Raw genomic sequence first — 23,666 nt, forward strand, 5'->3', positions numbered from 1 at the left:
GGCAGTTTAATAGCCATTTAATAGAGCTCTGTTCTATCACACATGTTTTTGGGGATTTTTATTAATTGTCTTCACATGTGTCTTCTCCTGTGGTCAGAGATAATATCTTAATAATCCTTGTATTCCTAAGCAGCTGGCTCAAGGTAGAGTCAATCGTTATTATTAGAAAATATTTGAGGAGTCTGTTTCAATATTCATCCATTCAAACACTGTTAACTAGCTAATTGGATTGCCATACTTTCTCCGAGGAAAACTAAGCTTTAAAAAGTCTTATAATTTACATGTGGAAAATAATACACTGTTTATAGTTGAACCATTCGACTATTAGAGGAAGAATGTGGATTGAAGCTTAGTACGTCTACCTTTTTCAACTGATTCTTATTTGGCCCATTCTTACTTGTTTTACCAGATCGAATGACTAACCACGGTGGGTCTAGGAAGGGAACAAATAGCCTATCTCCTGATGCTTGAGTTGTATTTCATTCCAAGATTTATTTCAGCAGTCTGTCTAATTTTGTTCTTGTAGAACAGAAAGTAAATATTCTGTATATAAAAATGGCATTGTTTTGTATTATTTTATGTTGATTGTAGCAGTACGTTAAAATTTTGTGTATAAAAACACATAAATGTGAAGGTTTTTTTAAAAGTAGAAAGATAATTAGATGACTTATGCTTATGCTTTGTTTCCAGATCTTACTGAGCCTGGGCTTACATCTTAAATTTGAATCCTTTTGGGGTCTTAGTTTTAATTTTTAGCAGAAATGGATGAAGTTTGTGAATGTGGTGTCATGTAGTATTAATGTAATTTTTTGATAGATGCAGATACATAGATGTACAGGTATAAAGTGATTCAGATAATACTTCCAAGGTCTCGGAATAGGTGATTTCTTATCTTATCCACACATGTGTTTGGTCAGTAACTGATGCTTATGAATACATGAAGTCTTTTGAATTTTTCTAGCCATACCATGGTGATAACTCTAAAAATATACAATAGTTTATTTAATTAATTCATAAATTTATGGGAATAGAGTTGGATCGATTTCCCAGATTTTCTAGTTTTTTTACCTTTTTTCCCCTAGAAGGGGCTTTTGGGGAGGGTGTGGCAGTATTTCCTAAGTAAGAGTGAAATCTTTGTGTGAATAATCAAAACTTATAGCAAGCTGATCATTTAAACCTACACATTCCCCTCTCTAGTACTGTTCTAAATGACAAAGTGTGCCTCATTTTTTCAATGATAGAGCTTTATACTGAGTGTATGTTGTTGGAAGGAGCGCAGTTGGGAGAAAACATTGCTTTTTTAGGTCCTGGTCTTTTACTATGTAAATGACTTTAAACATGCTAGTAATTACCCTCATCTGAAAAAAATGAGTATGACTCTTTTTTCAAAGAACATGTGTTACTCCCACCATCAGAATTGGATGATAAATGCTACTTTTTCAAATGAGGCTAATAGCTATTCCATTTTGAGTTAAGTTCCTTGAAGGTTTGTACCCGACATCACTTGGAGAGACTTCCAAAAACTGTATTGCAGTTGTTGGTCTCTCTAGTTGATTTTTCTAATCCATTCTAGATCTGTGATCTGAAAAGAGTGATTTTACTTTGTCTTCAGACTATTTTAAATTGTGACAGGAGGTAGACAATTCCTATTGAGAAGATAGTCTGAGATATAGCTTAGGATAGTATTGAGATTAACATGCTGAGGTAAAGATTTCTTCATTTTATTTGGATTGTATCTGAGTATTTTAATTTTTCGTAGAATATTTGCATTTGAAGACAGAAGTGTATAATTAGGTTAAGTGAAACTTAGATCAAAATTTTTATGCTGTGTGAACAAATTCCCAGTTCCTAATGTATCAGTGCTTTTCTTTCACCCAAATGTCACCATTATGACTCTTACTTGTTAGTGTCAGAGAGCATAAAAATAAATATTACAGTTCTCTTTCCTCTTAATTTTGATTATTCTTCTTATAGACATTGTCTTTGAAAATTTGTGAATGATATTATAACTTCTCTGCTTTTCCTACTGTGTGACACAAATTATTGCACACACGCTTTAATAGCCGTCAGATTCAACGTCACTGCTGTGCAATATAGTAGCATCTATTGTTATCTAATTTTGTAGTAATTTTATAATAGCAGCTTAACATCTCTTATAATTTTAATTGTTATCAAGAAGAATGACATCGTTTAATTTGACTCAAAATTTAGAAGGATGGATGCCTGACAAATTAATAATTTACCACCTTTGCATAATACCAAAGCATAGAGTATTAGAAGGATTGATGGCAGAAAAGGTTAACAAATTTTAGCAGCTTTCATTAGCTGTACACCGTCATATGTTTGTGGTGCTGACTGAAATAGGCTTTGTAGGAGCTCTCGGGCTAGGGAACTAATTACTTGTGCCGATTGCCGCACTGATGAATAGACCCTCATTGTATCATTCCCCTGAAGACGACAAGCAGCCTGTGATTCACGACTGCATCCTGGCTGATATTTGATAATAATTTTAACAGATAAATGTAAGTAGGCAGAATGATGAAGTGCCTTTCCAAGCTCCATGACTATCAAAGCCATACACATAGCCAGCTGTGTGCCACTTTCCCTCTCTCACCTAAGGAGAATTTTATTTTATTGAGTTAAAAGCTATTTTCTTTTGTTTATGTGTATATTCTTAGGTATTTCTTATGTATTTTTAAATGATATCATAATATTAGTTTTCATTTAAAATGGAAACAGCAAAATAACAAAGAAGAATAAAAGAGCTTTCTATTTTTTTTCTCTTTGAGGACTGCAGTTCTTATACTTTTTTGTATTCCATTTAGATTACTTTGTATTTTCTCCTCGTTATGCATGATCAAAATCAACAAAGGAAATCTTTGATATTCTCTTGTCTCCTTGGCATTCTCAGAAAAGAATGTAGGGTCTCTGTTTTTAAAAAATTATTTTCTTTAAGTAATTCACTGTTTGTTATCTATGCTTTTATTAATCTGAGATAATTTTTAATCAGTGGAGTACTTATTTACGAATCTATTTTGAATTTTTAAAGGTAGCATCTTTAAAGCATCAAAATATGGATAACTTTTATGTGGGTATTTTGGGGCTGTCAGTTGGTCAAGACTACTAATTTGTCAAAGCTGACAGGTACAATTTTATTAGCTCATGAAATACAAGTGAGATTTTATTTTGCATTAGTCATTTTTTGCAGGAGTTTTGATTATGAATTTTTAAATTTCTTTACTGAAACTTACAGATTTTCATGCTGTGTGTCTTTAGTGAATAAATGTATCCTGCATAGATTTTTTTTCCACTTTAACTGGAAAAACTTCAGATTAGTATTTTCCTTATAAAATATTTTCCAGCATGCTAGATCATGATTAGTTAATAGGAGAGGAAGCTGACATTTATATATTGCCATGTAAAGGATCTACATAATTGGGGAAAATATAGTAGAACTTCAATTGAGTGAACCCTTAAAAAATACATTTCCAAAAGTATGCTTTTGATATAGCAATTATTGCACATCATATAGCATGTAGTTTTTAATTAAATATAAAAACAGACTACATAAAACAGAAATCCAATCTGATTTGCTTGAAAAAAGATTGCTATTTCACTCTATAGGAATGGTTTATTTAAAAACAGTAAATGGAAAAGAAATGCATTTTCTTGTGTTGTTCTAAGCCTCAGGGGCTAAATGTAATGAATATTTTAAGAGATTATTTTAATTAAATTCCTGCACATCTAAACAGAGTAATATTTTATTATCACATACATAACCATGTAACTGAGATATTCATTAAAGTTAACACTTTCTGGACCAAGAATTCATGGTATGATTTACTGACCTTGTGCAAAAAGGCACAAATTAGGAAGAAAAATGAAGGGGGACAGACTTTGATTAATATAGGTAATGCTATACCATATTTATAATAGCCTTTTCCCTATTCTGGTTTATAAATGCAGCCACAGAGAAAGGTGCCCTGCTGAGGCTGAAATGAGGCTGAAATCAGAGCACATGCCACTAGAGTGTGGGGAAACTGATCACACTGTCAGCAATTCATTTCAAAATGATGTATTTAGTGCTCATTTCACCTTCCAAGAAAAAGGAAAAGGAGTTCCTTAGGCTGGAAGGTGATATTGTTATTTTCAAGGACATACCTAAGTTAAAGATTGCAGAAAGGGGAGTGTGAGGTGGAGGGAAAATTAAGAGGAAAGGGAGGAAAAAAAAGGCAGAGCAAACAAGGAGAGCTTTATGCAGAAATTCAGTGCTACCACGCTGTTTGATAATTGCTAACATATGTGGCTTCTCTGTTTCATTGTAGTCGTCCTCGTGAGTTCTGGCGCCTCGACTACTGGGAAGATGACTTGCGGCGCCGGCGACGATTTGTGCGTAACCCTCTAGGATCGACACATCCTGAAGCGACACTAAAAACAGCCGTGGAACATGGTCAGTGTATAAACCCCTCCTTGCCCATAGCAGCAGGTACAGTACTTGGTAATGAAGAGCATAACTTCATTACTACAAGGTACTGTAAAAATGGTCCAATACCACATTTCACAGTTACTCACCCCAGAAAGAGAAGTTAAATTTTTTTATAGTTAGTATAGGCTATTATTGAATTACGGCGTCAAGTGTGTTTATTTATTATGTTACACATGCAAAACACTTAACATAGACCCTTTGTTTCAGAGTAGGAGAATAAAATATTTCTCCTTTTAAGTGACACATTTCAGCTTTGAGTAAATTAATACAGGATGTCTGTCTTAAATCCATGAATATCAGAAAGACAGCATTTACAATCCAAATATGTTTGTAGGTTCTGTTGTGTGTATATGGGTTTCCCTCAACCATGGTATTTTAGTATGAGATTATAAAGTGGGAGAGATGGTAATAAATGTCCAAGTGCCCAGATACTTTCTGAGCCTTGATTTGTAGATGGTTTTGATAGATGGCTCCTGGAAAAAAGAGAAGAGACATTATTTTCATATGTTCTGTTCTGCATCATCTTGTTATGAGAGCTTAACAAAACATTTTTCCTTCTTTGATATAATGCATATCACCATGATTCAGTTTAGGTAGAAGCCTGATGAGCAAATTGGAAAAACTAAAGAATTCCTTTGGACTTGATAATAATACTCCCTTTGATCATAGGGTTTCACTTTATATTTTGTAGTTTTTGAAAGCCAATTAGATACATTGATTAAGGGGGAAAATGTACCCTCCCCACATAAATTTTTTGGGGGGTTTGTAAAATATAAATTGGTTATTTTTGTAAGGTAGAAATGGTTTTAATTTACCCTTTTCAGGGTATTAGTTTAAACTACAGTAGCTTATGGTTAAAGGATAGGATGCAGTATACAAAGTAAATGTTAAATTACATTCAATAAGGATATCAAGAATTTAGATGAAAAGTCTGTGATCTTAGGTTTGGCCTCAGTCAGGCAGCTTAACCTCTTGCACTCAGCCCTAAAGAGCCATTTCTGGAAGAAAATGTCCACAATATGTCATCAGATATAACACCAAATGTGACATCAGTCCTTTAAAATAAATGATCATACAGAGAATAGTCAATAACAAAGTAATCTAAAAGCAGTAATACTTGCAGGGCCCTACATTTTCAGCTACAGGAGGTGGAGAAGGAGGAATAAGATGTAGAATTAATTAGGCCACTTTTGCTTTTAAGGTTCATGTACTTTTCACGTGGTACTAAAGATTCCAGAGTTATATATACATATATTTTTTCCTTTTCCTTCCTGTTGTTTTTGTGCTTTTGGTTAGTGACCCTTACATTGAAAATAATCAGCCTTTTTGCAATTTTATTCTTTTCAGAAAAGTCAAACAGATGCTACCATGTGCATTTAAAATTTAATAAGTATCTTTCTGTCTTCTTACCTGTCATTGAACATTGAGTTGTGAGTTCTGACATCTATGAATGACAATAAAAACATTTTTATGAAAGATTTTCCTTTTATATCTGGAGAGGGGGACCGGTTTTCTAAAACTGCACGTAAACTGTTAATCCTTTATCCTGAAAGAAATAGCAATAACTGAATTTAAAATTTGTGGTATAGATTTAATGAAAATCATTTTTATTAAAAATATTACATTTAGCCACTTTGGGGAATTATAGGATGTTTCATAATGAATTTTAATTTTATTGTTGTTGAATTTTATCTTTTAAAATAACATTATCATTTAACTTTTTAATATGGAGAGTCTGATTTTTGAAGACAATATTAGCAATGCTTACTGTCATTTAAGACTTTAAATCCTGTGTAGAAGCAGATTTCACTCTACTCAAAATAGTAATTGAAAACTTAATGTAATATTAATATTGTCTGTGCTCTATTGTACATTCTCAATTGAGGGAGAGAAGAAAAGTTAAGCATTTTATGTAATTCCCTTCTATTTGGTAATATTTTATACTAGTTTTATAATGATTAATATTTAAAGCACTGAAACATTAATAATATAAATTTAAATCTAAAATATAAATTTTTTAAAAGTAACCAAATGTGTAATAGATGCTTCCAGTTAAGGAGATATGTTATCTTTAATATAACATTTTTTGAAAAAATAGAAAAGCTCTAATTATACTTTATATCTATATTTTTTATTTTAAATAACAAGGAGCTATTAGTCAGTTTTGGAACTCAGCACATAAATTATAGTATGGTATTGTTTAGTGTCAGCGTTAATTTATGCTAATACTTTAGTTAAGCAAAGAGCTTAATTTTTTAATGTTTTATGAATTAGAATATATTGTAGTTGACATTCAATTTTAATTTTGTGTTAATTATGAAATGCTTTTTTTAATTCTAACTTAGTGACAATAAGGGAGCTAATAAAAATATATTAAGAGTCAAGTATGCAAAATGAAACAGTTAATATCAAAAAGCAATTGAAATCATAGAATTTATCATGGATTAATACTTTGCTTCAATGTTGAATTTGAATAATTAAAGTAGATATAGTAAACTGAGGATAGTATGTCAGTTTATACTATTTTATGACTTCCCACTTTAATTTATAGTTGATTTAACTAAGGAGACAGGACATTTTGAAAATGCAGAATCTCAAAACATCATGAACTATATTACCATTATCAAAGGAACACATCTAAATAGAAATGCTGTTGAGGATTAGTTATGTATTTTAGTCGTAAGAGCCATCTTTTTTATAGATTGATTTGATTTGAAGGAAAGCCTCTGGTGTAAGGGTGGCAGAGTAAATACCTGAAGAGTGATGTTCTCTGTTCCGGCGATCAATACCAGCCCCATGACTCTACTTCTGGCTACCTTCTAGTTAAAAACAAATTTTTTAATTCTGACAATTTAATTGCCCTTCCCAAGTTCACATTAACTTGCTTGGGGAAAAGGGGTTTAGGTAATTTTTCAAAGAGAGACCCTCCAAAGTGGTTATTTATAAAAGTCACTTTGTAATAGGAGATTTCTTTAACTTTGCAGAAACTGAATCATATTTTAAAATTAAAATTAAGACTTCCTCTTATGATTAAACATTCTTTATAGAAATTGGCAGCAGCAAGCAGAGGTGAATATTTAATTCTTGAGGGCATTTTCTTCCATTTTACAGTTTTAAAATCTATTAGAAATCAGTTGTAATGATTCATATCCTCCTAGTGCACAGAGAACAGTTGGTCAGTTATTTATTATCGGAGCATTTTAGATCCAAGAAGAACCTAGGGCTAAAGTCTAGTATAGCTTTATTCTTTACAGATAAGGAAACTGAGGAAACAAAAGACCAACATAATTCTTGGTAAATACAGAACGAAAGCCCAGCAGGTTGACTGACTAGTCAGATTTTCTTACCATTGTGCTATACTGTCTTCTAAAATTCATTATTAAATATAATGGGAATTTTATATTCACATTAAAGCCCCATAAAAAATGTTTTAAATGGTGGAAAGATTGGTTTTAATTCAAATACTAAAGCAGTTTAGCAGTAGACTCCTATTGAATTTAAGACATTTTTACTTAGTAGAGAATGTGCATGTTAATAGAAACGTTATGAGGAGAATTTAACATAGTTTTAGAAGTATGTTGTAACCACATGGAATGATACAAGTAACTCATCTGATTTTCTAGGAATGACAGACCATTGTAAAGATCCTAAATTATGCCGTTCTCTTGTATCTTCAGTAATGCCGGGTACTATTGTTTCCTTTTTAGTATCCACAAACAGTATGTTTCTACCTAAAACTTTTGAGAAACCCATGATCATTTGGAGGCGAACTTGTTCTCCTGATTATCCTTTGTAGTTTCACTAATTTTTCTAGAGTAAATTTTCTTAACTTGAAACCCTTTGGAAATTTAATAAAGAGGAATGAATTTAGGATAATAGTTGTGTATAGGTAGGTATTCATTATGTGTCCTGTTCAGAATAAACAGTTACGGCGTGTCCTGCATATCACACTTCAGTGGATACTTGTATATGTTGTAGGTACAGTTAATGTCACTTTGTTATCCCAGTAGCTATCTTTATTTTTTTATGTTAACAAAGTGGCTAATTCTTATGTGTAAACTTCTTTTACTCTAACGTGGACTATTAATGATTCTAGTTCACTGGCACAGTGGACTTTTAAGAAGAGATTTATATATCATAGATATAACAATTTGCTGTATTCTTTTTCTGTTTTAATTTTACTTACCTAGTCTCTGTTGCATAGTTAACTCATGCCCAGAGCTACCTCTCAAGAACTTGAACTTTACATTTTGAGGACCAGCTTTTCTCTGAGCCCTCTCATTGCTCTTAGCTTCAATGAATCAAAGTTATATTTCAAAGAAAACATTTTTGACAGATTTCTCTAATTTTATGTAACAATTGCAGTTTAGTTATTTTGTTAAATCGATATTAAATCAGAACAAAATGTGAGATTAGATGAAGGCACTTTGTTAATAGTCACATGAAAAATTTAAACTGTTGTCATGTTTGGTAATGATTTTATTAACCAGAAAATATCTGAATCAAGCCTTAAAATTGCACGAAAAGTATATTTTAACTTCATCTAATTAAGCTGTTATACAAATGTAGAATATACTCACAGAAGGTATCAAAATAATTGATTCTTGTTTTAATGGTTGATTGAGTATAAGGCAAACGAAAGTTTAAAAATATACTTTTCCCAGCACATATAAACATGATAATTATCTTTTATTTTATGCTTGGGACAGTTTTGTTCTAATTTTGAAAAAAAAAAAGTTCTTTAGCAAAAAGCTATTAGACCATTGAGAATGGAACACCAGCGCATGTGGTGTGTATTAGAGTACTGTTGGTAATTTTACTGCTGCTAACTTAAAATCCTCAAGGGGGAGTTAATTACAGGAAAACCATTCTAAATATCAGTAAGCTGCATATTTTCCATGACAAGAGGTTTTTCAGTTGAGGTTGAACAATTCCAGAATCTGAGCTTGTAAAAATAGGTAAATAAATAAAGGAGTGTTTATATGCATACAGTAGACCTATAGTACTTAAAATTTTTTTTCATAGAATTTTACTTAATTCAAAAGTTACTGTGTTTTAATATGTTATCAGCATGATGAGAACATATTTAAAATTTTTAAATTTCAGTATTATATTTAGTGGCCATTTGTTTGAATGTGAATTTATTTACTGAGCTACGTTAAACCATTGCATACTGTCACTGGCTACTTTTACTCATTTTTTGGTAAATATTTACAGATTAAATGGTTTTTCCTTTTTTTTTTTTTCTTTCAAATAAGCTTGGTGTACTTCAGGACATGAATGGTAATAATCAGAGAAAGTATTGAGCAAGGTGTTGAATTTAGTTGTTTCTGATGTGTTTGGCATATGCTCATCAAATTTAGGCTTGGAAATGAGTATGTTTTTATTCTGTACTTACTTATTATGATTCTGACTTTAACCTTTTAAATGCATTATGAGAAACATAAGGATCAGTAAACCAATCAGGAAATTACATATACATTCATATTTGTATATTGGTTATTAACCACTTTCTCTGGCAAAGTGGTTAGAAGCCCAGATTCCGGTGCCATATTGCCTGGATTTGAATCTTGACTCTACTTCTTACTGTGTTTCCTTGAGCAATTTATGTAACTTCTCTGAGCCTGTTACTCATGTGAAAAGGAGAATTTAGTAGAAAGTATATGAGAATTAAATGAGTTAAATATGTAAAGTGCTCTGAACACTCCTTGGCACATGATAAGTGTCATTTACTATTAGCAGTGTTATTATTTCTGCTTTGAAGAAGGAATCATAAATCCAGGAAATTAGAATGTAGCATACTGATTTTTGTAGTAAAATCTCACTGGCAACTGTAAATTTATTATAATTTACTTTATTTATAAGAAAATATAGAAGATGGTGATTTCTAATGTTTCTCAGTGACCAATTTATTTTTAGTAAAACTGATAGTAAATTGGAAAAGATCTTGTTTGGGCTAAAAGCAATGTTTATTATTTAAAGGTAAGGAAATATGAATACTTGAAATATAAATGATATAAAAACATACTGCTGTTTTCCTAAAAAATAGTGGATTTTGATGTATTTCTTTGTAGCTTTAAAAAAGCCATTTTAATTAGATACTTTATGTCCTTTTCAAATGTTTATTCAGCCTTTCATATGTGTGCAGCGTACAATGCTCTATGTGGGTATGAAGGAAAATAAGATTTTATTTATCCATAGAGGGTATTCAAAGCTAAATATGGAAAGCTTCTTCTCATGACTTCCTTATTTAAGAGAAAGCTCCTATGTTCTTTTAAGTAGTGCCGTAAGTATTTGTATATAAAAGATATACATGGTGAACTCACAAAAAATATGGTAAAAATAAACTTTTACCTTTAACATTATCCATACTCATACTTATTAAACTCAAAGAAGCTTTGATTTGTCAGGTTAACCAGGTAAGATACATGCAGTTTAACTATTTAGAATAAATTATATAGATAAACATTAGTCATGCTACTGCAAACTGAGTGCTTTATCCTTCCTGGGTTTGGGGCCTCATGCCTACGTGGATACTGCAGTGGAGCAAAAGGCCCTGGCCATCTGATTTCTATATCAGTAGCTGCTGCCTGGGGATCAGGTGCTTTACCTCTGGGATTTCCCTATCTGGAAACCAGGATGTCAGGAGTATGGTGAGGACTCTAAACTTTCCCTTCTGTGACACTGAGAGCTTTTAAAAATCACCATCCAGAGATTAGTATCTGCTTTTATGTATTTCTTAAGGAGAAAGCTGCTCAAAGCCACGGGAGTCCTCTTGGAGGGATATGGGGCTGTGAAGTCAGATTTTTTAGTTTCAGCGTTTACTCCCTTCAGCAGCCCCCCTCTCCCCTCTCAGGCTCCACGGATGCCTGTAGGTGCTCGGCAGAGCTGCTTCTCCCCTCCTTCGTTCCTTCCTTGCCTCTCTGGCAGCCTTGTCGCAGTGCCGGGAGTCTGGTGCCGCCGCTCTCCGCGGGCTGCTCCAGTTCCGGCAGCGCGACGCTCTTTGCCCAGATGCCTCTCATCCCGGGCTTTCTGTTATGTTTGCCCCCGGGGCGTCTTAGCCCTTTAGTTTAAACACATGGAGGAGGTAGCGTTTGAGCCTCCACTTAGTTTCCACACTGCCTTGCTCTTGGATATTTGTATAAGGGCTGGAGTGGGGGTGTGGGAGGGGTGAAATGTGGGCAAGGGCGACGGAAAGGAAAGAGGCAGGATGGAGTGAAGAGGAAGAGCATGCAGCTTCTAGGAGCTGCTAGCGCTTTATCAGTGTCAGATATGGCTTCGGAACCTGGCCTAAGTCTGCACTGGCTGTGACTCTCTTAGCTCTCACCCTTCTTACTTCTGGATTCTCCTCCACAGCCCCTCCCCAGCCATTTCAGAATGTTTGTCACGGTAATATCATTCGCAGGAATGAATCAGTCTTCCTTATTTTTCAGTGTTAAGTAGGTATTGTTTCCACAAATAGGTTCTGATTTTTTTTTTCTACTAACACATTTCCAAAAAATGTGCTGCTTTTGAACCCTCTTCTGCCCTAACTATAAGTAAATAAACGGTTCGGTGAGCAGTGCAAGGGTCAGATTTAATGGGATTAGGGTCCTTGCTCAGGGTAACATTAGACTAGGTTTGGGGAATCCCGTTTGTCAAAAGGAGCATGTGGGCCATCCGATCACTTTCCCCGCCGTGGGTGACTCTGTGTAAAACGATTGACCATCTTTGGCCACCTCTCCTTACCTCAGTTCCCTGCCCCTCTGCCAGAGTGCTCTTCCCAGAGCTGATGGACAGCTTTGTTTCCTTTTCATTTCAGCTGCAGATGAAGATATCCTTGCTAAAGGAAAACAGTCCATCAAGAGTCAGGCTTTAGGAAATCAGAACTCAGAAAATGAGATCCTCCTGGAAGGTGACGACGATACTCTGTCATCCGTGGATGAGAAAGATTTAGAGAATCTCACCGGTAAATATAGCGGTTGTACCCATACTTCAGCTGGCTCTGGGCCAATAAGCATCTAATTACTTACGTTTTGGGCGGTGACTGCTAGAATTACCAACTTTACAGCCACAGTTACATTCAATGAAGATTGTTTTTGTTCTTCCAGACATTTTCCCCCAATGATCAATACTGTTTCCTCGTTATTTTTCAATTCTGTTCATTCTCTTTACCCTACTCATCTTTTTCTTTTATGAATAATATTCACTGGAAAAGAAAACAGTTGAAAAGCAGCAACAAGAAAATTAGATAGCTTTACCCATCTAATGGGAGTTACCTAACCTCTACAAAATGAGAGCTATAAGTAAAATCATGCCTATTGTTTTGTGAATACAGCTTGGAGGCTGATGAGCTATTTGCTTTGATATACAGGTCTTAGGGAACATGCTGCATATACATTTAACTCTCTCAAAAAATCCATTCCAGGAATGCTATTGCTTTTCAAGGATTCACATATTTTACCTGATGTAGGAATTTTGATTTGCACTCTGTAGATTTTCAGTTTTACTTCCCTTATGGGAAAAATTCTCTTGTTTGGCCTGAAATTTTAGTCATTCATTAAATGGCTTTTTTTTTTTCTTTAATGCCTGGGACTCTGTCCCTCAACGAGGAAAGTCTGCAAGATTCTACAGTTTCTATAGGTGAAAATTATATAATCTTCAAGTTTGGTAACTTTAATTTAAAAAGCATGAGAGATCTTTTATTTAGTGACCTATCTGCATCCTGTGCTAACATGCAATGAACAATGATGAAAAATAGATGATGGTATCTTCTCTGATGACTGTAAATCTCCTGTAAAGTAAAATAAAATTAATTGGAGCATACTGCTAAGGGATTGGGGGTGGGAGTAGAGAGTGAGTGAGGCACTGCTGTTCTCTAGTCTTTTTCTTCACATCCATTTACCCCCTTCCTCCTCCTTTATTTTGCTTCTATTCTTGCTACTAGTAATACATTCATACAGTAATAGAGGTGAAAGGGGAGTTTAATTATATAATCTTGACAATGGCAATAGGATTAAGAAGTAATCCACACTAATAAAGTGGTGTGGGTTAGAAATGAAGTGGAAATTGTCAGGGGTCTTCTGTAGGACCTAGGCTGCCCTGGCTCCTGCAGCTGTCTGCTTACCCTGTAATTGAATGTCTGAGAATGATTGAAAAAATGTTATTTCTTCTCAGGATTACATGCTAATGTACGGAGGGCAAAGGAGACAGCAAAAGAACACATAGCTGCTTATTTCATCCATTTATAGGGATGAGCTTTGGGAAATCATGGCTGTTCTGCAGCTATCTGCTGCCCATCTGCAAACACAATGTATTTGTACATTGGGAATAGAGGGCAAAACCTGTTCTGATCTCCGCAGAGCATCCCTCCTATTGTCCTGCTGGCACACATTAAGATTGATGTGAGATTAAGGACCAACACCCTCCTAACAATCGATGAAAATGTCAATTCGTCTGAATTTTGAAACACTTATTCACCATTGATTACCTGAATAGGTGTACCATGTTTATAGGCACTATATTAATTCAGAACCATAAATGCCAATCTTCTCTTGCTGTTTTCTTCACCTATAGGATTTTTACAATGAGGAATTTACATGGGATTTCAAATTCTTCCTACATGTGTTCTACATAAATATATACATGTTTAATTATTATTTTTAGTCCTTACTTTAGGTTGGGCTCTAATATACTCTATGCTGTTCTATCTGTAGTGAATCTATTGTTTTCAGTAGCAGGCTGATTTGTCTCTTTGATAAGCCCTGTGGAGATTTGATTATTCCAATAAAAATTCATTCACTTGGAAACCCACCCTCCAGCTGTTTACTCCCAGAGTCCCTGAACTACACTAATATTAGATTTGGAAGCACTGCACAATATTTAACAGTGGAAAGGCAGGCTTAGAAAAGAAGTATTTTCACCACTCCTTCATGCGGTAAAGTTGTTATGGAGGAGGTTTTGTGTCAACCTGGTACAAAATCTTTATCAGGGAATATGGTTTAACATTGCTCACTTCACTAATAAGCTGATGATCTTTTTGCAATCATGCCTCGGCCCACCTCTAAGCTAACCTCTGGCCTTGGCAGCCTATTGAGTCTTCCTTGCTTCTGGTTGTTGTTCCATGTTGTTTGATAGCCTGAGGCTTGTTTTCTGAATGGAATGTGGAAGGACTTATTTAGGCAGAGCCACCTTCTAACCAGGAGATTAGACCAAAGCTTTGCAGACTCCCCGTAAAACAATTGCATCCTAGTTAACTGTTACCATTATCCTCCCTGTTAGAGATCTCTTGGTATGAGAACCCTAACTTTGCATTTTCAGAGGGAGATTTTGTGTGTACAGAATTTGTAAGTGTAAAAAGACTTGGCAGGAAATTGGTGCTAGATGTGAGAATTTAAAAATGAAATGAAATTTTCTGCCTCAATCTATGTGATTTTTTTTTAAATGTCATTCCAACTTGTTCACCCTGTCCTTTCCTTTTGGCAGGCCCTGTTAGCCTGAGCACACCAGCTCAGCTTGTGGCCCCCTCTGTGGTGGTAAAGGGCACTCTTTCTGTCACCTCTTCCGAACTCTATTTCGACGTTGATGAAGAAGACTCTTACTTCAAGAAAATCGACCCCAAGGTGAGATGAGGAGTGGGTTTCATTTTTATGGAACTGTTTTTCCTTCTGATGGGATGGAGGGCTGCTGTTGGGTAGGGTTGGCATTAGTAAAATCTGATAGACATAGTTTGAATTTCTTGATGAATTGCTTCTGCCTGTATGCAAGGCACCTATCTCTTTTAGCTTATGATTCCCTTACCAGCTAGTTAGATTATTGAAGTTCATTTAGATTCAAAAACAATTTCTGTTTAATTGCATTTATCATTAGCTCATTCAGAGGTGGGGGGAGAACTTCAGGGAATATTGTCTATAAATGTATTTTGCCTCAAAGGGTCCAGGATGAATTAAGCTACAAAATTCAGTGAGATTGAGAGTGGAATTATTTTGTTTAGCCTTTATATTTTCTGGATATAATACCAATATATCACTCTCCTTGCTTTGTCCTCATAACTTACTACTCTGTTGTGCACGTACGCATGTCTTGTGTGCGCGAGATACCTCTGTTTCCCATTACGAATTTTACAAGGCAGTGCATAATTTCCTATTCTTAAATGAAAATGTAATTTCCCCTTTAAAATGCATTTCTGATTACCTTTCAGACCTTGGCAACTTTATTTTACTAAGAGACATTTGTAGCATAGCCATAAACCCAAAATTAGGTTTATTTCGTGAAAGTGAATGGTAGAATTTGTTCTGAGAAGAAACAGTCTCTTTTAAAATGAGCAAAATAAGCAACCTGTAGAAAGAGAAGAGGTTTTTAAGAAGGAAATAGTTTATTTTACAGGTTGTTGGCTAGTGTGTGTGTGTGTGTGTGTGTGTGTGTGTGTGTGTGTGTGTATGTTGACATACACACACATATATGTATTTTGAGTTTATTGGTAGGAGATTCTTTCGTTTTGTAATCATGTGAATTATTAAGTTTTAGTGACTTAGAAGTATTCTAAAGTCGTTCTTAATGAAAATGTTATAATTTTATGAAAACCTTTATAAACAAATCATCTCTTGTCTTATGCGTGTTTCCAGCACTTGGTTTCAGTGTGGCTGCTTTTATTAAGATGGGACTTGGTAGACTCTATGAAAGGAAGTCTGTGATGGAACTGATTGTTTTGAGTTGGAAAATGCAGCTAATCCAATGTAGAGAAAAGTTTAATCCTGAAATTACATCAACTAAAATTTTTTTTACTTTGTTGCATGGCTTAAATGTCTGAAAATGCATTTTAGTTTCTTTAGGAAAGGAAGGTAACCAAAATTACTTAAACACTCTAATTCACGGTAGTTTTGTGAGTTTGAAAGGATGAAATTTAATTCAGAATATTCTATTATGATTTTGGACATACATGGCTTAAAATCTAAAGTATGATTTAACTTAAAAGTGTCTAATGAATTGTCCTCGTTATTAAAAAAATATCTACCAGTCTTTAAAGTTAGGCTGTTTGAAGTTATTGACTTTTCTCTAGAGGAAGTTAGAACTTTTTTATTTCTGCTTGTCGTATTCTATGAAGCATCATTAAATTAATTTTTTTCCCTGTTGCTTGTGCAATACAGGATCTTTGAGCCTAATCACAGAAATTGCCTATACCTCTGCAACGTTCCTAATACTACAGAAATCAAAACTGTTGCTAATTTACATTCTTAAAATTTTTTCAGCCAATTATTAGAAGAACTTTTGACTTTGTATAGGCGTTGGTACTTTAAGGTATTTTGTAAATGAGGACACTTATGTTGCTGGAATGTTTTTCTCTTCTTGTGTGTAAGCTGCATTAAATTAAATAAGGATGGAAAAAAGATACTGAATTTGGAGAATTTTTATTTCTTTTTTTCAAGACTTAAAAGGGATAAGTCTTTTTTCCTGGGATAGTTGGAGAGAGATATATGTCTAATGCATTAAATACTTCTGTGAGTGAAAAAAATGGTCATTTTAAGACGTCATTTTTATCTTTTAAACTAACTACTGTGCCCTTAAAATCAGTAAGCACCTACTACTTGATTTGAAAAGTGTTCTTAAAAAGTAGAACATTTTCTCAAGAGAGTAAATTCATTTGTATTATTTAAAAATTATCATATTTGTCTGAACCACTTAGTATTACAGTAAGTGTATTCTGCATCTACAGGAAGAGAGACATGAAAAAGATACAGGTTGAAAGAGTAGAGATAGATGATTTCAGAACGGATAAGATCAATGTTTATATTTCTAAACATAGAACTGTTTTTACTAGGGAATTTTTACCTGAGAATCTTACAACTGAAGCCTGTTTTATTAAGTGAACTGGGCACCAGAGCTCTAAGTAGCTTCCTAGTTTTTCATCCATCTCTGCTTTCCTGCTCACCCCTCCATACACTCCTTCCCCAACTCAAACTTCTGCCTCTGATCTTTAAAATTGCTTTTTAGAACATTTTTCTCTGTATCTCTCATTCATGGATTTTTCTTAGTAAGTTAAAAAAAATGGGTTGATTTAAAGAATAAATTTTGAATATTGAAGGGTAACATCTGACATGTATTCTCTTCCTGTGCCTCATTATTAGCATATGTAATGGACTATGTAGTTACCTCCAGCATAAAGAAGATGAACCAGTTCCTTTGGGATGCTTTCGGTTCTACTAATTATTTTATTTGCTAATCAGTTATTTCCTTGTATCAGATAGGAACCTTTGTTAAAGTTGGACCATGCTATGAATATATCCAACTGTTTCCTTAGAAAAGCAGAAAGAGGAGGAATATACTTTTCATATATGTAATTTTTCTTTGGTCATTAAAATGGTATCAAAACCTTTTTTATTTAAATTGCCTATAAGCAACTTCAGAATAATTCTGAATAATTCTGGGACTTTGACAAAAATGATCATAGATACAGCATTTATAACTAAGCCATTTAGAAACTTGAAGTACTTTATAAATCTGGATTGTTCATATCACCATTTGCTGGGGAAAGGAATATTGCTGTAACCATTTTACTCTTACTGTGGTTGATTTAATTGTTAAGTGTTTATTGTTTAAAGCTTGAGGAGGACAAATGATTGAAGGAAAAATACCAACTGATTGTGTTAACTGTTCAGAGATCCATAAATATTTCCTTTATAATTCAGACTTGGAGTGGATTTTTAAACATTACGGCATAAGAAAGCAACCTCTTAATTTTTCACATGAAAAAAATTTCTATTTTAAAAATTAGTATCATAATATGGTCTTCCATACAAAATCTGTTCTTTTTTCAAGTCTGAAATAAAATACTACTTTTAATCTTAAAATCTACAGAACAATCATATAATTGGGTAAAAATATGTCCTCTTTTCTAAAGATTTTGGTGGAAATTTGTATGGTTAAATCTACAAAATGTGCTGCATTTGTAAATTTTGCAAACTAGAGTTAAAACAGATGCTTCTTGCATTTAGTTGCTCAGGTTCACATCCTAATATTGTAAATTACAAATTATGATCTTACCTGCCTTCATTTAAGAACAGTCCACAAACAGTCAATTACAATGTAAAGTAATATTTTTATTACTGTTTTCAACAAGACTGCTTCGGGTGAGGGTAGAGGTGCGAGAGAGGGAGGGGCACATCTGACATTGGCACTGAGATACATTTAACATCCGCAAAACTTTGTTTAAAAGAGAAATTTTACATATAATTAAATACTTTTTTTTTCACTTGGTGACAACATTCAGGCAACCCAAAACAAAACGAAGGCTGAGAGAGAAAAAGAGAAAGAAAAGAAAGAGCGAGAGAGAGAGAAAGAAAAAGAGAAAAAGAAGAGAGGAAGCGAAGGAAAAGGGAGAAACTACTATACATTGATTTGAAAATGTACCTTGGGTTTCATTTTGTGGTGACAAAGCCCGATTGCTTCTTTTGTGTGACCTTTTAAATTCACATTGTTTGGAAGAAAACGATCACTTTTGTGCAAGAATGTGATTTTGTTTGGTCGGTTGGTTTGCTCTCCTTTTGTTTACTTGTTAACGAAGGTCTTCTGCCTGGTTCCCATTTCTTTTAGGCGGCTTCCATAAAAGTTTGTGTCTGGAGTTTCCGCTGTTGCCGAGTTGTGTGTGTGTTGTGTTTGAGAGCATTCCCGTCTGTGTCGCTTTTCAAGCAGTCCCTAGCACCCTATAGTTTGTCCAGGCTTTTGGGATTGGTGAGAATTTCCCTGGCCAACCTCCAGGTCTGCTTGGCAGCGCTCTCCAGGGCCGAATGGGGCTTGCCCTGAAAAAGGTCGAGGTTGGGCAGAAAGTAGTGAGGGCAGCGGCGGCACTGCAGGCAGGAGATGAGCTGCAGCAGGATGCCGTTGAGCCGATCGCCGAGGCACGCCTCGTCCCAGTCCGTTTCCCGCGGGTGCTTCTCGCACTCGTACAGCAGCAGCGTCTTCATGTGGTAGTTGTTGAGCGGCTGGCCGGGCAGCTCCAGGTGGCGATCCCGCAGCGTCTTCAGCACGGAGAGGCACTTGTTTCGGCAGCCGCCCATCAGCAGGCGGTTCTCAGCCTCCCCGAACTGTAGCACCCAGGCATCGCTCTCCGCAGAGCTCTGCTTGCCGGTCAGCGAGTAGCATTCCTTAGAGAGCAAGTTGAACCCTTCGGCCTTGACCTCCGCCACCCGATTGGGGCCGGGCCAGGGGATGTGGGGCATAGGCCACTGTGCCGCACTGCGAGGCCAGATACCGGTGCACTTGAACGCGGGAGTGATTTGCACCACATAGCGCTCCCTGATGCGCAGCTTGACCTCGCTGGTATCTGCGATCATCTTGACCACATCCCGATAGCTGCACTTGTCCACCGCCTGAGCCACCAGCGTCTGGAAACGCGAGCGGATCTTGCGCGCCGAGAGGTAGCCGGACGCTGTGATGAATTCGACCCAGAGAGACATGCTCCGCTTCCGCCCGTCGCTCAGTTTGAGCACCGCGCAGCCGGGCAGCGAGCCGTCGTCCACGAAGTTGAAGACGCCCATCTGGTTTAGGTAGAGCACCACCTCGAATTCTGTGGGCGAGATGACCTCCAGCCCCTCGTAGCGGGCATCGATCTCGCTCAGGGAGCTGATGAAGCGAGGCTCCTGCACCTCCACTTCCTTTAGCACGTCCGAGACCACCTTACAGACCTCTCGGATGGTCTTGGCGATGGCCGCCTTGCGCGCTTGGCAGCGCTCAGTGTAGTATTTATTGAGCTGGTAGACCAGTTTGGCCTGAGCGGCGATCATGTTGGGGCACAGGTCCGGGCTGTACACCGGCGTCTCGCAATACGTTGAGGGATCCAAGGCTCACGCGCTGGTGGTGGCCCTGCGGCTTGCGAAAGAGGCGCTGCGTTCCCCTAAGCCCCACTTTCACTCTTGTTTTCCACCTGGGCTGACCGGCTGACGTTTCAGCCGTCCAGCTCTTTCTCTCCCCTCTTTTGAAAGCTTTTTTTCTTCTCCAGAAGAAAAAAAAAAACCCAAAAAACAGAAAAGATGATCTTTGAAAGAGAAAAGTACCTGCTGGGACTTTTTTGCTTTCTCTTGATGGGTGAAATCAAGACGTGCCTGCGGAAAAGATGAAGGGGAGGGGGGACAGACAGAGTGAGAGAGAAAAATTCAGGTTACCAAGAGGTTAGGCTTAGACGTCTGCAGCGGAGATGGCCCAGAAATCTGGAATTGAGGTCTTTTACGTGCCAAAGTAAATTTAAAAATAAAAGCGAAACATTCAGTGTTTCATTCTTAAACTTCTCTCCCAGACTGGTAGCACGTCTTCATTCGGCTTAGGTGAGTGCTTTTCTCCTCACCCTCCCCCAGATGGAAGGTGAAGGGTGTAATTAATGTCCCGAGAGCAGCGAAGTGCAACTCCGGCCGAGGCACACTCAGGTTTGCAGACGCCCGCCCGGCAATCTCAGCGTGTGGGTCTGGTCTCTTCTCGGGGGGTCCTCTTGTAGCGGTTTTCCTCTTTTCCTACTGGAGGCGTTGTTTGGACTGGGTTTGTTTGTTTGCAGTGGGTTCTTCTTGTCTTTCTCTAGGTGCAAACTGCTGGAAGTTGTTTGATACTCATTTCTGCTTCGTAATTTATAATTTTGGCCCTCACAAAATCTATTTTAGTGTGACGAAGTCGTTGCTTGCGTTGCATCTGGGGTTTGGTTATAAGGATTCAAGGGTTTTTCTTCTCCTCCCCCTTTAGGTTGCTTGTGCAGATTCCACTTTCTGAGTCGTCTCTCCCTCCTCCCCTCAGATGTCTCTCTCTCTTTCCCTCTTCTTAATCTCCCTCCCTCTCCCTCCCTCCTTCTCTCCCCCTCCCTTCCTCTCTCCCTCCCTCTCTACCTCTGTCTCCCTCCCCTTCTCTCCCCCCCCTCCTTCTCTCTCTCTCTCTCTCTCTCTCTCTCTCTCTCTCTGTTTCCTGGAGTTATTTAGTTTATGAATGGTCCTGGGCCATCATGAGGGGGGTGGAGCTTCGGTTCCTACAATCGCTATGCGAGCTGTCAGTGCTTTAGCCAATCCGAGAGAGAAGACAGGCATGCTTGGCAAACGGTAGCAGCCACCGCTGCTCTTGATAAAGAAAGAGGGGTAAAGAGAGAAGTAAGAAAATAGGAGGAGATAGTAGAAGTCAAATGCTCACACACATTTTACAGCCCCCTCTTCTTTATCCTCCTCTCATCAGTTACAAGGAAGAAAAAGAGTGTATATAGAAGGGACTACTTGGAGATGGCTGGAATGACTGGAGAGAGAGTAGCAGTGGTTCAGATAGGTTCACTTTTTTTTTCTATCAACATGGTGAAGAAGGTGCAAACTAACAAAATTACTTTTGCTTGAAGGCAAATGGAAGGAGGAAGGGGAATCTGGGAAAGGACCTAAATTTTTCTAAATTTTCTCCTCCAGCAGTATCTTCTTCCCTTTTCTTCCCCTCCCCTCCCATTGTTGACAAGAGCCAGATCAGTTGCTGTATATGTACACTAGTTTGGGGGGGGGGGCACGGATGGACTAGACATGGGGTGAGGGTTTATAACCGTAAATCTCTTTTCAGTAATTTCCATATGCTGTTGAAAAACGATTTAGGGCAAAAATAGCCCAAGCACTTTATTTGATAATTACTTCATATTTAAGATTCAGATATATTTAATGTTATTTATTGTTATGAGGACTAACAAGTTATGAGAGAAAAATATGTTTATGTTGTGGAAAATGGTGCAGATTCATATATGGTAGAATTTTGTTGGATATATTTAAAATAAGCCACTAAAATTGATTTGAACTTAATGAAAATGAAGGGAAGTAAATGTGAACCTGAGTTAAAGTTTTCTTAAAATGTTAATATTGTAAATCTAATTTTGAATATTTTTAGGCAGTACCGAGTTTCACTTGTAAAATCATTTTATTTTCATAATTGACTCTTGCTTTTAAAAGACTTCACTGCTGCAAAAATCCATAACTATCCTGTTATTGATTACACAGATTGCTTCACTCCTCCCTTGGCATTTCAATGAAACTCATGCATGTGCTTTTAGTATATGTATTACCCTTTCAAGCTGTACCCATTGTAGCCTTTAGATACTTTTGGTTGAAAAACCTGTAACAGTTTTTCTGATTTGCTTAGAATTGAGGGTTTGTGTTTGAACTTCAGGTAGATGGATTCTGAGTCTTTTTAAGACAAATCAAGTAGATGGGAATATTTTTCGTCAGATTTTAGACGTGTTACAGTCTCCGATAATGCAATAACACTAAAAATCTATGAAGCCGATCGTGTGAAGACTTCATTTTGCAAAACGCGGTATGCGGCTTTTGCAAAACCAAAACCCCCTGGGAGGGCTTGACTTGTGGACCAGGTGAACATGAATTCAACTGCGTAGGGAAAGTTTATTTCATCGTGTACTTGATGTCAGACACTTGGATCTCTTGGTTGTTTCTTACATGTCTGGTGCGGACCACTGGTATCTTGTCACTCCTTCACTCTCATTGCCCTAAGTCTCTTTCTAAAGAAATTTGCCCCCCCCCCCCCTTTTTTTAATCAAGTCGGATCTTTTGCCAGGGGTCTGTCTTTAGTGGCCAGGAGTTGGGAAGAACAGTTGGCAGTCAGTGTCCGCGAAATTCTGGGACGCCGACCTTTAGTCGACTTCTCGGGAGTGGCGGAGACTTGGGGCGGCTGTGGGCTCCAGTGGGCTCCAGCCTTCTTGGGGTGTGCGGCTGGCGTCGGGACCTGGGCTGCAGGAGGGTGGAGGGGGGCCCGGCTCCTGCCGGCTTCGCGCGCGTGGGACGCCCAGACTCTGTCCGCCATCCTGCCATTGGCCGCGAGATCAGGCCGGCGCTCCGGGCAGGAGGGGCACTTGGCGGCAGGGAGTTTCGTGAACCGCCGGTAGAGGATGCGGAGAGGCTTCTTCCGAGGGCAGTCATTGGGCGGAGACTTGTGTCGGGGCTATAGGGTGCGAAGCTTTCCCTCCCGGACCCTCAGGGTGGCCACCACTTCATCGCCCCTGGTCGGGGAGCGGCTGAGGCCTCGCGCGTGGAGCTGCCGGCCCGGGCTCCTGGCAGCGTTTACAGAAAGCCCCGGGGGTGACCACGGTGTCGTCCCTCCTCCGCGCCTGGGCCCGCGCGCTCTCTTCTCGGGTGGGGCGGCCCAAGCGGCGCGGATCTTCGCGCCACCACTCGTCCGACACCCCACTCCTCCT

The 23,666-nt window shown here is 37.3% G+C and overlaps 2 protein-coding genes across 7 annotated transcripts in view; one reads left to right on the forward strand and one right to left on the reverse strand.

The window, feature by feature from the left end:
* Window positions 1–23,666, forward strand: part of LRBA (LPS responsive beige-like anchor protein) — a 620,528-nt gene that overhangs the window by 343,457 nt on the left and 253,405 nt on the right. For all 6 annotated transcript variants that reach the window (XM_074377442.1, XM_074377438.1, XM_074377451.1 and 3 more), the window contains 3 exons: window positions 4,326–4,450; window positions 12,288–12,434; window positions 14,951–15,087. In XM_074377442.1, the coding sequence (XP_074233543.1) occupies window positions 4,326–4,450; window positions 12,288–12,434; window positions 14,951–15,087 (409 nt within the window). The remainder of the gene's footprint in view (window positions 1–4,325; window positions 4,451–12,287; window positions 12,435–14,950; window positions 15,088–23,666) is intronic.
* Window positions 18,541–21,283, reverse strand: MAB21L2 (mab-21 like 2). The gene has a single exon (XM_010968494.3). It carries the CDS (start codon window positions 20,242–20,244, stop codon window positions 19,165–19,167), a length of 1,080 nt encoding a protein of 359 aa, XP_010966796.1. The 5' UTR covers window positions 20,245–21,283; the 3' UTR covers window positions 18,541–19,164.

Source organism: Camelus bactrianus, chromosome 2 (assembly GCF_048773025.1).
Source record: "Camelus bactrianus isolate YW-2024 breed Bactrian camel chromosome 2, ASM4877302v1, whole genome shotgun sequence".
Classification (NCBI taxonomy): domain Eukaryota; kingdom Metazoa; phylum Chordata; class Mammalia; order Artiodactyla; family Camelidae; genus Camelus; species Camelus bactrianus.

Coding starts and splice junctions, on each gene's coding strand:
- MAB21L2 (XM_010968494.3), bottom strand. CDS start 20,244: ATGATCGCCGCTCAGGCCAAACTGGTCTACCAGCTCAATAAATACTAC.